At 62.1% G+C, this 12,264-nt stretch overlaps 1 protein-coding gene across 1 annotated transcript in view; it reads left to right on the forward strand.

Moving 5' to 3' along the window:
• ELL (elongation factor for RNA polymerase II) overlaps positions 1-11,280 on the forward strand; it is an 80,213-nt gene extending 68,933 nt beyond the window's left edge. The window contains exons 7-12 of the mRNA XM_061149804.1: positions 1,374-1,470; positions 2,619-3,105; positions 6,858-6,924; positions 7,194-7,365; positions 8,394-8,438; positions 9,097-11,280. Coding sequence (XP_061005787.1) covers positions 1,374-1,470; positions 2,619-3,105; positions 6,858-6,924; positions 7,194-7,365; positions 8,394-8,438; positions 9,097-9,213 — 985 coding nt within the window. The 3' untranslated portion in view covers positions 9,214-11,280. The remainder of the gene's footprint in view (positions 1-1,373; positions 1,471-2,618; positions 3,106-6,857; positions 6,925-7,193; positions 7,366-8,393; positions 8,439-9,096) is intronic.
• The last annotated feature ends 984 nt before the right edge of the window (positions 11,281-12,264 follow it).

The following is a 12,264-nucleotide window of genomic DNA, read 5'->3' on the forward strand; positions in this document are numbered from 1 at the left end:
ACCTGGAAGCCGGGGTGCTGCCTCCACAGAACTCTGCTGTTGGCAGCTCAGCTTCCCTGGTAGCCCTGAGGCATCTCTGGGTCCCTCCACAGGCCCCTCTGTGTCCTCTCCTCTGGAGGCCATGTTTCTGTCCATCCTGCGTGGCCCGAGCAGCCTCCTGGCCCCCTGGGGAAGGCCTGGGGTCCTTTACTCCCGAACATGCTGGGGGTTCCCTTTGCAGCTGCCCCCCAGCAGGCCAGGCCCCAGAGCAGGGCTGTTGGGGGACAGCCTGGCAGGCCCCTGCGCTGAGGTCTCTGAGGCGCACATTGCGGGCCTGAGGCCCCTGCAGCCCAGGAGTCCTCCAGGACAGTCCCCACTCGTGCTTCTGCTTTCCGTGTGAAGTCGCATTGCTGTCTTTTTTCCCCTTTCTCTTCTATGCCTTTTAGTTGGGACTTGAGAGAGAATGGACACGAACACCTGATTCTCTGTCTCTGACTGGAAGTTCTGGCTGCTTCCACAGGGCTGGACAGTAGACTTGCCCCACCCACTCTCGGAACCTTCCTTTCGGCTCTCCTTGCATTTCAGGCTGCTGTGGGGCGGGCGGCCTCCGGAGTCTGGAATGCAGCTGAGGGCCAGGGAGGTGCTCTGCTGGTCACTGGTCGGAGCAGCAGACGTGGCCCCGGGCCTCAGCTCAGCTTCATGTGGGGTGTGGGGGGCCAGCTGGGTGCCTGGCCTCCCCTAGACTCTCAGCCTCTAGGAGTGCAAGAGGCCAACCTCACCAGCCAGGGTGACTGTCAGGGCCTCTGTTTTCTGTCAAGCCTCAGGGCGTTTCTTCTCTCAGCCTGGCTGCGCTGTGAGCTCAGAGTCCAGTGGCCTGCTGGCTGCCCCTGCCATCCCTAGAGGGCCTGGGGCCTGGGCTCCCAGGAAGATGGGAGCTGAATCTGGGGGGGCGGGGATCCTCCCACTAAGAGCAGGGCATCTCAGCTCTCTTTTGCATTCTGTTTCTGCAGTGAGTGTTGTTATTGGGATGACAGTTGTTTATAAAAGTAAGGACCAAATAAAATGTTTTTTAAAAAAGGGCCAATACCCAATGTCTGTAGCTCCCATGGGGACACAGTTTTGCACAGGGGGTCCTTGGTCTCTGTGAGCTGATGGTGAGGCTGGGCCGTGGCCACAGGGCAGGTGTGAATGCACCCAGGACAGGTGTGCTCAGACTGCTTTCTGCCTGCCAGGCGGGCCCGTCGCACCCAGCCCTGCCCTGGTTCAGCGGGGAGTCAGGCCCTCCCCAGGACGCTGGGTGCAAGTGGGACAGCATGGGATCAGTGCAGAGGTGGGTGGGCCTGGGTGCGCCTCGCAGGGAGGGCCTTCCAACCTGCCTTGCTTCTCCTCTGCAGGAAACTGTGCCAACCACAGGGCACAGGCGGCCTCCCTGGGGACCCTGCTGCCAACAGTCCTCCGGGCGAGCACGGGAGCTCAGCCTCGCCCCCTCAGGTAGGAGCGGCTGGCGGGGAGGGTGGGTGGGCTTCAGCAGAGGCGGTGGGCCTGACCTTGCTTCTCGGGGAATCTGTTGGGCCTCTGACTCAGGGCTGGCGAGTTTTCTTGAATGCATAAGCAGCTGGCTGGGGGCTGGGGGTCCCAGGCCTGGAACCTGGATAGGTTCCTTGGGTTACCTGTCGGGGTAGTGTGGCTGAGGGTGCGCGGGCTGGTGGCCACTGAGCCTTGCACTTTCTCTGTACACTGGAGGCCTCTGACTCCCAGGGCTGTTGTGAAAATCACTGTGTCCCCCAGCGGGACCTGCTGTGTCAGTAGCCAGGGAGGGCCTCGCTATCGGGGGCTTAATCTTCAGCAGTGGGGTCCCTCACTGTTGTTGGAGCTGTTTGGTGAAAGCTGTCTCCTCCCCTCGCTTGCTGTGACCAGTGAGTCCCATGTCTCCGTCCCCTGCTTGGCCAGCCCCTCTCTTTCCCCCTCTGCTTCCCCCTGGAGGCATCCGGCCTAGGTCCTGAAGCCTCCCAGGGAACCCTGTGGCTGGGGCATGGAGGGCAGGGCCTCGTTTCACTCTGGTCCACTCTGCCGCCCCTTGGGCCTGGGCCGTCGGGTGTAATCCCGGCTCCGTTCCTCTGCTCTGGCCTTCCTTCCGGACCTCAGTCTTTTCCTTTGTGAATGGGGATGAGGCCTGCACCATGTGACAGGGATGCCATGGGGATTCCAGGGCCCTGGGGAGGACGGTCCTGGCCTGCGGGGCCTGGCCGGTGTCACTCAGACTGGGCTTGTTGCTCTTCCTGTCATCGGGGGGGATGCCGAGCACAGTCACGTTTTAGACCAGTTCCCGGGGAGGCCCTTGTGGGCTGAAGCAGGTGCAGTAATGGCGCAGCCACCCTTTCTCTGCCCTGCTGGCCCGGGGCCCGGCCGGGTCCCTGGGCAGGCAGGCCCCAGGAGCTCCGGGCCTCTCAGGCCTGCTGTGGCGTCCGCGCGCCCCCTTGTGGTCGGAGTGGCCCTGCCTGCAGGCGCTGGTCCCTCAGGGCCTGTGGTGGGGGTGCTGGTCAGCTCACGTTTGGCCTGTTGCTGCTCAGCCTCTCCCTGGGGCACACAGTGGTTCCAGGCACGGGCTCCCTTCTGGAATTCGCTCCTTTCCTTCACAGAAACGGCCGCAGCCTCCTGATTTCATTGACCCTCTGGCCAACAAGAAACCCAGGATATCGCACTTCACCCAGAGAGCTCAGCCCACAGTCAACGGGAAGTTGAGCACAACCCTTGGCCGCGAAGGCCTGCTGCCCACCCCGGGCCTGCTGGCTGGCACGGACGCCCACCTGCCCCTGCGACTGGAGCCGCCGCGGGCCCACGACCCCTTGGCCGACGTCAGCAACGACCTGGGCCACAGTGGCCGGGACTGTGAGCGTGGGGAGGTGGCCGCCCCAGCCCCTACCGAGCGCCTCAGCATGCCCCTGCTGACGGACTGTGCCCAGCCCAGCAGGCCCCACGGCGGCTCCTTGCACGGCAAATCCAAGAAGAAATCCAAGAAGCACAAAGACAGGGAGAGGGCCGCAGAGGACAGGCCCCGGGACCGGCCGCTCGGCCCGGTGCCAGGCCCCCTTGGAGCCCCTCCAGTTGCCCCACCAGTCGCCCCGGGTAGGTGCCAAGAGGTCAAGGGGCAGAGGGCTCTGCAGAAGGGGGGTCACTGGGAGCCTGAGCACTGGCCCTGTGCCCACGCACCCGCATGCCACAGGACGCCGGGGCCGCCTCCTGAGTCCCCACTGGGGCCCGCCCTGCACTCTGAGGCCCCGTGTCCTTGTGCTGGCTCACGTGACTGCCCTGGAGGTGCTCTCCTCGAAGCCTCCTGCAGTCACGGTGTGCCAGGCCAGCCTTGGGGACCAGGGGCACAGAGCCTGATGGAGCTGAGGCTCACAGGAGGGGATACTTCACAGGGAGAGGAACAATTCCAGGGCCCAGTTCTGGCTGCAGGGAGATCCCAGACACAGAGAGCACTCAACAGGGGTCTGGGGCTCAGGGATGGCTGCAGGGGGGGGGGCAGGACTTGGTGGAGAGGGGGTCCCTGGATCACCTGCTGTGACCTGCTGAGCAAACATTTGAGTCTGCAGAGAGAGGGTCTGAGAGGCGGGTCCAGGAGGAGGCGGGAGACTGTCTACTGAAAGCGGGCGGTAAGAGCCAGAACAAGGTCTCTCACTTGCAGCCTGTAGGGAAGCTGGCGGTTGAGTGCCCCTCAGCGGGATGCGGGATGTGAGGCTGCCGAGACTGTGTGCTGACCAGGGCCTGGGGCACTGCGGAGGCTCATGGGGACGGAGTCCTCACCCCCAGAGCCTCCCTACTCCCAGTTACAGCCCCAGGCATCTGAGCTGAGCACCCCTTGTGGCTACTGTCAACCCCAAAATAACTCTGGAGACTGCAAATAGGGAAACGATTTCTTTAGGGTCTTAAGAATTACCATTGGGGAGATCCAGGTTCAGCTGACCATGAGCGTTCGTTCTCAGGAAGAGCAAGAGTTGGGTTTATGGCGAGACCAAAAGCCTTGAGTTTGTTAAAGGTTTCTGGTGAGAACAGTTTAACTCTGACGCAAGTCAGACAAGTATATTTGTTTTAGGTTAGGGGTCCAGTAAGTCGACAGTATCACGCGTTTGAGGGTGGGGGTCTAATAAGGAGATCAGCTGTCACGAGTTCCTGGCAGATGACTTCATGGGGTCAAAAGGTCAGATTCCATGCAGGCTGAGCCGTGCACAAGTCACACTTCTTAATGGCTTCTTGATTCCATTTTTAGAGAGCTCTCTGAGCAATACTGACTCCATTGTGATTTCCTCTCACGTAATTTAACCTAATCAGCATGCCACAGCAGCAGAGGCCAGCCTTCCGGGCCGTTTGGGCCGTTTGACCTGCTGCAGCTTTCAGATTATTTCCTCAGGAGGATCCCCAGCAGGGGGCATTCCTGGATCATGGGTGGAGCCCCTGCTCCTTAGGCTTTGGAATTTGTCCCTCAGCTGTCCTTCAGAAAGGCCATGCCAGCTCTTCCCTCTGCAGCTGGAGACCCGGGCTCGCCGGGTTGGTCTGATGAAGAGACCTTGCAGTTCCGTCAGTCCTCTGGGACCCCTCGACCCTGCTGCATGCTAGGCTTCTCAGAGAAGGGAGCCTGGCTCCCTGAGCACAGGCCATCTGACCCGGGTCCCGCCCAGGGACACAGACCTGAGCAACTGGGTCCAGGGAGCCGTCTGTCCCAGGCAGCAGAAGCGAGGTTCCATATGCTGCTGGCAGGGTCTGGGGAAGTGGGACTATGGGGCCAGGCAGCAGGCCAGGCCAGGAAGGTGCTGCCCAGACCGGCCCCACGCGCGGGGCTCAGGAGGCTCTGGCTCCCGCCCAGTGTGTGTCAGCCGCAGGCAGCGTGGCCCCAGGCCACGGTGAGGAAGGGGTTCGGGATCAGGAAAGCCAGGGAGCAGGGCCCCGATGGGGAGGAAAGGACAAGTGAGGCGCTAGAAGTTGGATATGGCACCAAGTGATCCACCGTAACTGGCCTCTCTGGCAGCTCAGGTGATGATGATCACAGGATGGTGGGAAGCCTACCTTTCCTCTCAAGCTCCCACCACACACAGCCTCCTGCTGTGGCTCTTTCCTGGGTAGGGGTTTGTGCAGGCTAGGGCTCCCCACCCGCCTTTAACAACAGCATTGTTCCCTGAACATTTCCCCTGCCTCGCTGGAGAGGGTTCCAGGTCGGCACCCAAGTGCAGAAGCTCCCTTAACCTTGTGTCCTGTGAGGTAGCCCACCCTCTGCATGCTGCTGCCCGCTTGTCTGGCCCTGTGGTCCCAGCCCTGCCCTGTGATCGCTTCTGACCCTGACAGGTGTGGCAGCCTCCTCCGGTTGAGCAGACTCCTCAGCTCAACCCACCTGTGTCCCCCGTCTCCCCTACCCCGCCAAGGCCCCCCTCTGCCACCTTCTTCCCCCTGTGCTGCGGGCCCACTCCTGGGTCCTAGACCCACCCTCGTGCCTGCCCCCAGCTCTCGCTCAGATTGTGGTCCCCACCTCTGGCCCAAAGGCGCCTTCCTGGCCAGGCCACATGCTGGGCAGGGGCGTGCTTCGGTTTATTCAGGCCGAACTCAGGCCTACTGACCCGTGTGTGGAAACGGGGGCACCCTCTCTCATTGGCACTCAGACCTGGGTCCTGCAGGGTGACCCTGCAGACACGTCCCTGCACCCACTGCCCTGGGAGGGGGCACACGGGTGGGAAGCAGCTGGGCTGGTGCAGGGGGGGCCGGGTGACAGCTTTGCACAGCCAGTGCTGGGGCAGGAGTGGGGCCCACAGAGGGTTGCCACAGACGACTCCAGTGGTATCCTGCCAGGGTGATCTGATTCTCAGCCTCAAGGTGAAGCACCCCGGGGTGCCTGACGTGCCTGGGCTGTGGGAGGTGGGAATGTAGACTAAATCTGCATGTTTGTGCCTATTGGGTTGCATCCCACCGCGGCCACAGCCCTTCCAGAGACAACACCCGGATGGGGGTGCTGGTGGGCACCATCCATTGGTGGGAATCTCCCCTTGCACTGGATGGAGTATAAAACCACACGGGGGCTCATCAAACCGCTGATCCACTGGAGGGCTGCTTTCCTCCAAGAGAGGCACCAAAATAGGCACTCAGCATATGCTGCAAAGTGATAATATTGCTTCTGTCTTGGGGTAAAAAAAGGTCATCTGGGAGAAGTCCCCGGGGAAAGGAGCAGACTGTAGTTTGGGTTGACTGTAGCCTGGGCAGGCCTCGGGCACTGTCTCAGGACAGTCTCGGGTCACAGTCCCAGGGCTGTCCCTCTGGTCTCACAGTCAGTCTGGTGGGAAGAATGGGAGGATGGGGTTGAGGGGAGGGTGGTCAGGCCAGGGACCAGAGCCTGCAGGGCCTGCAACTCCATCCGCAGGGAGAGGAAGGGGAAAACCCTGGCAGCTATCCGGCTTTGTCCTGCAGGGCCCGAGAATGGTATGCCCCCGGGACTCAACTGGTCAGGGGTCACCGGTTTTCTTCTTCGTGACCTTTTACGTGGGGTCAGCAAAGTCTCTGGACGAGCTTCCCAGGCTTTGGCCCTGCAGTGAAGCCGTCCTTTTGGGTGCTTGCTGAGAACTGCGCCCACGATGCCATCTCTGCACGGCTGTGCTCTGGGGACGCACACTGTGCTGGCTCGCCACCTCTCCCACTGGCAGGGGGCACGTCCAGCTCCAGGCAGCCCCCACGGTGGCCAGACGGTGCTCGCCCTGACTCACGCCGCCTCTGCTCATCCTGGCTCCCTCTGCATGGCCTCCCTTCTGAGGCCTTCAGACAATAGGGCATCAACCTTCTGTAGATCTCATCACAGACACACCAGGTATGGACTCAGGAGATACATTTTCTCTTTGTAGGTTTAAACGGGACCTGCAGCAGCTCAAGTGTCCCCACGTCGACCTCGGAGACGCCCGACTACTTGCTGTGAGTACTTCCCTCGCCTGCTGCTCCCCGCCCCCCGGCCCTGCAGGTTAGCAGAGGCAGCACGGACCCCATGGCTGTGTGTGTACTCCTGTGTGTGTGCACGTGCGTGCGCTGACTTGACCCCGTGGCTCTGTGTGTATTCCTGATGGCCCGGCTGCTCGGAGTCAGGGCTGCTTCCTGGGCGGGGCTGGCCACGTGGCTGTGGACACTTCCAGGCTCTCTGCTGCAGCCCCCTGAGCCCCTGCGGCCCCTCTCTCCCATCTCCCCAGAAAATACGCCACCATCTCCTCCTCGGAGCAGCGGCAGAGCTACAAAAATGACTTCAACGCCGAGTACAGCGAGTACCGAGACCTGCACGCCCGCATCGAACGGATCACGCGGCGCTTCACGCAGCTCGATGCCCAGCTCCGGCAGCTCTCGCAGGGCTCTGAGGAGTACGAGGTAGTGCCCCGCCCGGTGCCTGCGTCGCGGCGTGTTCCCCCCTGCTTCCCACTCCGAGATTCAGGCCTGTCCAGGGAGCTCCGCCACCTCAGCCATGAGACTGGGCAAGACCAGCGCTGTAGGTGGGAGGTGACCGTGGGCTGGGGGTCCGCCGAGCCGTGGAGACAGACGGGAAGCTGGGGCTGGGGTGCGTGCGCCCCCCGCTGTGAGCACCTGGGGCTCCTCTGCAGCCCACTGCTGCGTCACCGGAGAACTCAGCGCTGCCCCCCAGCGGGGGGGGCAGGCCCTGGCCACACCCCACAGCCCGTCAGAGCTGTCAGAGCCACGTGCCGGGGGCAGGGGATGCAGGGTCTCTGGGTTCCCAACCCCCTCCCCCACCTAGGGCACTTGAGCTTCCCCCGGCATCCCGAGTGGGAGCTCGGCACAGGGGGCCTTGGGACCCCAGCCCCCGCCTTGCGACCCCTTTCGGAGCTGGTTACCTGATGCCAAGGCCGGCCCTGAGGAGCCGTCGCGCTGGGCTCTGTCTGCCTCCTGGAGGCCATGTTGATTTCCCGAGGAGATGGCTTGTGACTGGAGGCGCAGTGGGGGTTCTGAGGGTCTAGAACACGCAAGCGCCCCCCTGCCCCCGGGCACCCCCATCCTCCCGCCTCCTTGCAGCCCCCGCAGGTGGTCAGGGGGCTTCTGCACTTGGCCTCGACCTGGGCACCGGCCAGCTGGGTGCAAGGGAAGGCGCCGTCCCACCTGCTCTCTGCCTCCCCCCGCCCCTCCCCCCGTGTGACCCCTCCCACTGTGTGACCCCTCCTGCCGCGTGGCCTCGTGCGTGTCCCCGAGTCGCCCCCTTGGCCCTGCTCCTCCCCCAGCCTGCACCCAGCCCCTCTTCTCTTCTCCCTCAGGCCATCACGCCACAGCTGCGGCCACTGTCCCCAGGCATGCAGTGACCTAGCAGGTCACAGTTATCAAGGAGAAGGGTCACTCCGTTGGGGTATCCTGCAGATAATGCATTGTTCACTATTTCTTTTTTCATCCAGACTACTCGTGGGCAGATCCTTCAGGAATATCGAAAAATCAAAAAGGTGAGCCTCCGTCCCCTTGTGGGGGTTAGGGCGGGGTGGGACCAGGTGAGTGGCGCCGTGGTCTGGGAGAGGAGGAAGGGCAGGCCTCCCTGAGGTGGTCTCGGGTCTTCAGAGTAGCTCCTCCCCTGCTGACAGCTGGGGACCTTAAGTCTGTCCTGGGCGCTCGGATGCCCCCCTCCCCTGAGCACCCCTGCACGCTCTCCCACTGTTGGTGGGCACAGCCCCAGGCCCTTTGCAGCTCCCTCAAAGGTCTGGGGGAGGAAGCACAGTTCCCCACCCCATCCTGGCCCCCTCTGAGCCCTTCACTGCTGAGTCGGGGAGGAACTGTGGTCTCGTGGGCGCAGCCTGCCCCCACCTCGGGCTCCCTGACTGTCTCCTGGGACGTGACGCCACCAGAGCAGTTCTCGTTCCCTAGGGCCGAGTGTGCCAGGGTGGTTCCCACCGGCCGTGCCCCAGCCCCACGTGGAAGCTGCGTGACCCACCTTCCTGCAGCCTCCCACCCTAGCTGTGACCCTGTTTCCCAGGGTGAAGCCTGGGGCAGCTCAGGGGTCTCTGCCTGGCGTGGGGGCCGGGGGCAGCCAGGCGGGCCGCTTGGGTTGGCGCTGGGCTCTCCGCGCTGGCCCCGTGGATGAGGCTCAGCCCAGCCGCCCTCTCGCAGACCAACACCAACTACAGCCAGGAGAAGCACCGCTGCGAGTACCTGCACAGCAAGCTGGCCCACATCAAGAGGCTCATCGCCGAGTACGACCAGCGGCAGCTCCAGGCGTGGCCGTAGCCCCAGGCCCCGGGGCAGGAGGTCCCGCGCGCCAGCCAGGCCGGCTCACCTCACCGGCTGACTGTTCTGGATGGTGGGGGAGCTGGGGGCAAGGGGGAGCTGAAGACAAGAAAACGGAGATTTATTTAACACAATAAACGTGAGGAAGAATACAGTCATCTGAGCCAGCGACGCCGGCTTTCAGGGGAGCCCATGCAGGCCTGGCCGCCCACAGGTCACACAAACCCAGGTAGGGTGTCCAGCTCCCCCCAGGTCCCCCACACCTCCTGTGCAGGCCCCTGCCTAGGATGGGCTCCCCAAGAAGCCCACCTCCTCGCCAGCCACCCCACAGGGGGCTTCAAGTTTTTGTCAGAGAAAGACTCCAAGGCCGGCCTGCCTGCTTGCTTTTTCTAGTTTTATACAAAGACAGGCTACTGCTGACGAGACTCAAGTCTATTTTTGTACGAAAGAAAAAGCATCTTTTTTCTACACCTGTGCCTCCCCTCCTTGGACGCCCAGGGTCTAGACGCTGCCCTGGGTCCTTTCTACAGTATTACAGATGCTCCGGAAGTCTGGCCTTGCCTCTGCGAGCTCGAGCTCAGAGGAAAGGACCGGTGGGGGGCGCCGGGGGCCCCTCCCCTGCGCTGGTGTCACACACCCCCTCTCCCTGGCTCCGAGTGGGGCGGGCTCGGCCGTGCAAGCCCTGCAGCTCTATTTGGAAAACTCCAGCTGGCCCAGGAGCAGCTGCTGGGAGCCACCAGGCCCGCCTTGCTATTCCAGGCCCTCAGCTGTCGGGGGTCACCGGGAGCTTCTGTGCTTGTAGCGCGCTCTGCAGCACCAGCGTCGGATTTTCTCTTGCTGTCTTCCCCATTCTCTCCACTGCTGCTCCTCACTTGGTACTGCTGAGGCCAAGTGGTCCCCGTGTTCTGGACCTCGCTCCGCCCCTCGGCCCCACGTGTGGGTTCTGGGGTCCTTTTTGCAGAGCCCCCACGGGGTTTGCACTCAGGGAGGGGCTGGGGGCCGAGGGGGCCAGGGAGCCCCCGGAGAGTGAGCTCAGAAGAGGTGCCTGATCCCCCTCTCTGGGGGTGCTGGCCCCAGGACACCCATTTGCTGCTTAGTCACTGTGCCTAGTCTGATGTCCCTGAAAGCGTCAGGGGGCGTGTGTGTGTGTGTGTGTGTGTGTGTGTGTGCGCGCGCGCGCGCGGGGCCCCGCCAGGCCGTGCTGAGGTCTAAAGTGCGCCTTCACGTGAATTCAGAGCCACGTTCAGCGAAGCCACGATGGGGGAAGGCTGTGGGGCTGGTTGCAACCCCCAGCCCTGGGGTCACTGCGGGGGGCGGGGGCAGGGGTTGCTGCCAGGATCCTAGTGAGGCAGGGAGAGCGGAAATGCTCGCATAGACACGTCTATTTTTCTAAGCTGCAGGGGTGTCTCCTGATGGCTTCCCAAAGAGCAGTCATGCCTGCAGTGCCCCCCCCCCCAGCAGCTCCATGGGACCCCTGGGGTGCCCGGAGCGCTGAGGAAGCTGATCCTTTATGTTTCAATAGCTGTCATTTTGTTTTTCATTTGGGATGGAGGGGGACAAGCTGAGCAGACCTGGGACCCTGAGTTCTGTGAGTAGCCATCATGTACTCATTCGAGGGGCCCCACCCCGGAGGGCCCACCTGCCCTCTGCCCTGGGGTCCAGTTCAAAGGACTCTCAGTTGAATTTCCTCCTCCTCCTCATTTTTTGTTGTTGTTGTTTATTTTCTCCTTTTAAGGAATTATGAAGCTAAGAGGAGTTTTGTGCTTGGGGCGAGGGTTGATGGACAAAAGTTCTAGCTGATTAAATATGGTCTAACTTATTGATACTGTTTTTTTTTTTTTTTTCTTTTAATATTGTACTGTGGAGAAAAACTATTTTGAGCCATGGAGTTGGTGTTTACAAGAACTTTTCACTTTTGCCAAAATGTTACAATTGAAAGACGTCTGCATCTTCAGTTTCCTAATATTTTCTTAAAAGATCTATAGTGTCCTTTTTGTACACTAAACAGGTGAATGCTGATTTTTTTCAACCTACAATAAATTCACTGAACTGAATCTGTCAGCCCAAGCTGGGAGTATATGTGTCATTCCCCAGGGGTGGGGGGATTGGGGTCAGGAGGCCACCTGGCCACGGGGTGACGGGGGTGGGGGGCATGGGCTGAGCATAGAGAAAGCTTGGCGGACAGCCCGCCACAGCCACTGCCCAGGAATGAGGGTGGCGGTGGAGGGCGGACCTGAGGCAGAGGGCCCTGCAGGTGCCAGAGCGGGAGACCAGCCGGCCTGCTCGCAGGTGGGAGCTGACAGACGGGAGGCGGAGGCCGTGGGGAGCCGTGGCGGCACATAAGCAGAATGCTGCCCCTGTGGCGTGCACAGAGTGGGCTGAGCCAGGCAGGGGGACCCCAGGGCTCCCCAGGGCCAAAGCCCCCAGTAGTGGAGCCGTGTGCAGCAAAGGGAGTGCTTGATTTGGGCTAACGAGCTTTGGCTGATGGAAACGACAGTGGGTAACGGCACTGTTTGATTAGTCCTCCCCAGCCACACACTTGGGCTGGGGGTGGGGCTTCCCTTGCCCCCCGTGGGGACAGGGTTACCGAGCCTGAGGTCCAGTGGGGCCCCACAGGCTCAGGACACCAGCCGGAGGCCATCCAGGTGAGGAGCAGGAGGCAGGGGGCAGTTCCTACCCTCCAAGGACACAGTGGAGGGGAATGTTTATTTTAGGAAGGAAAAACAAAGAATAAGACCAGGATTAAAGGGGTCCAGGGGTCAGGGACTGTGGGCCTTAGCCTTTCTGGTGGCCCTGCTGGCCAGTGGCCTTGGCCTGAGTTCTGAAGCGGCCCAGGAATCTGAGGGGCGTGGGAGGGGAGGTCAGGCAGGCCCTGCGGGGCAGAGTGTACCCTGCTCCCTAGGCAGCCCCGCCACGCTGTTCTAGTGGATAAATCTCTGTCCCCACACCCTTGCCTGCTTCAGCCTCGTCTCGCCTCAGGCTCGCCTTGCCCACCGGCCTCCCCCACAGCCCTGTGGCCACAGGCACTTCCCTGACCATCCTTCCTGAGCC

This window comes from Dama dama, chromosome 9 (genome assembly GCF_033118175.1).
Source record: "Dama dama isolate Ldn47 chromosome 9, ASM3311817v1, whole genome shotgun sequence".
Taxonomy (NCBI): domain Eukaryota; kingdom Metazoa; phylum Chordata; class Mammalia; order Artiodactyla; family Cervidae; genus Dama; species Dama dama.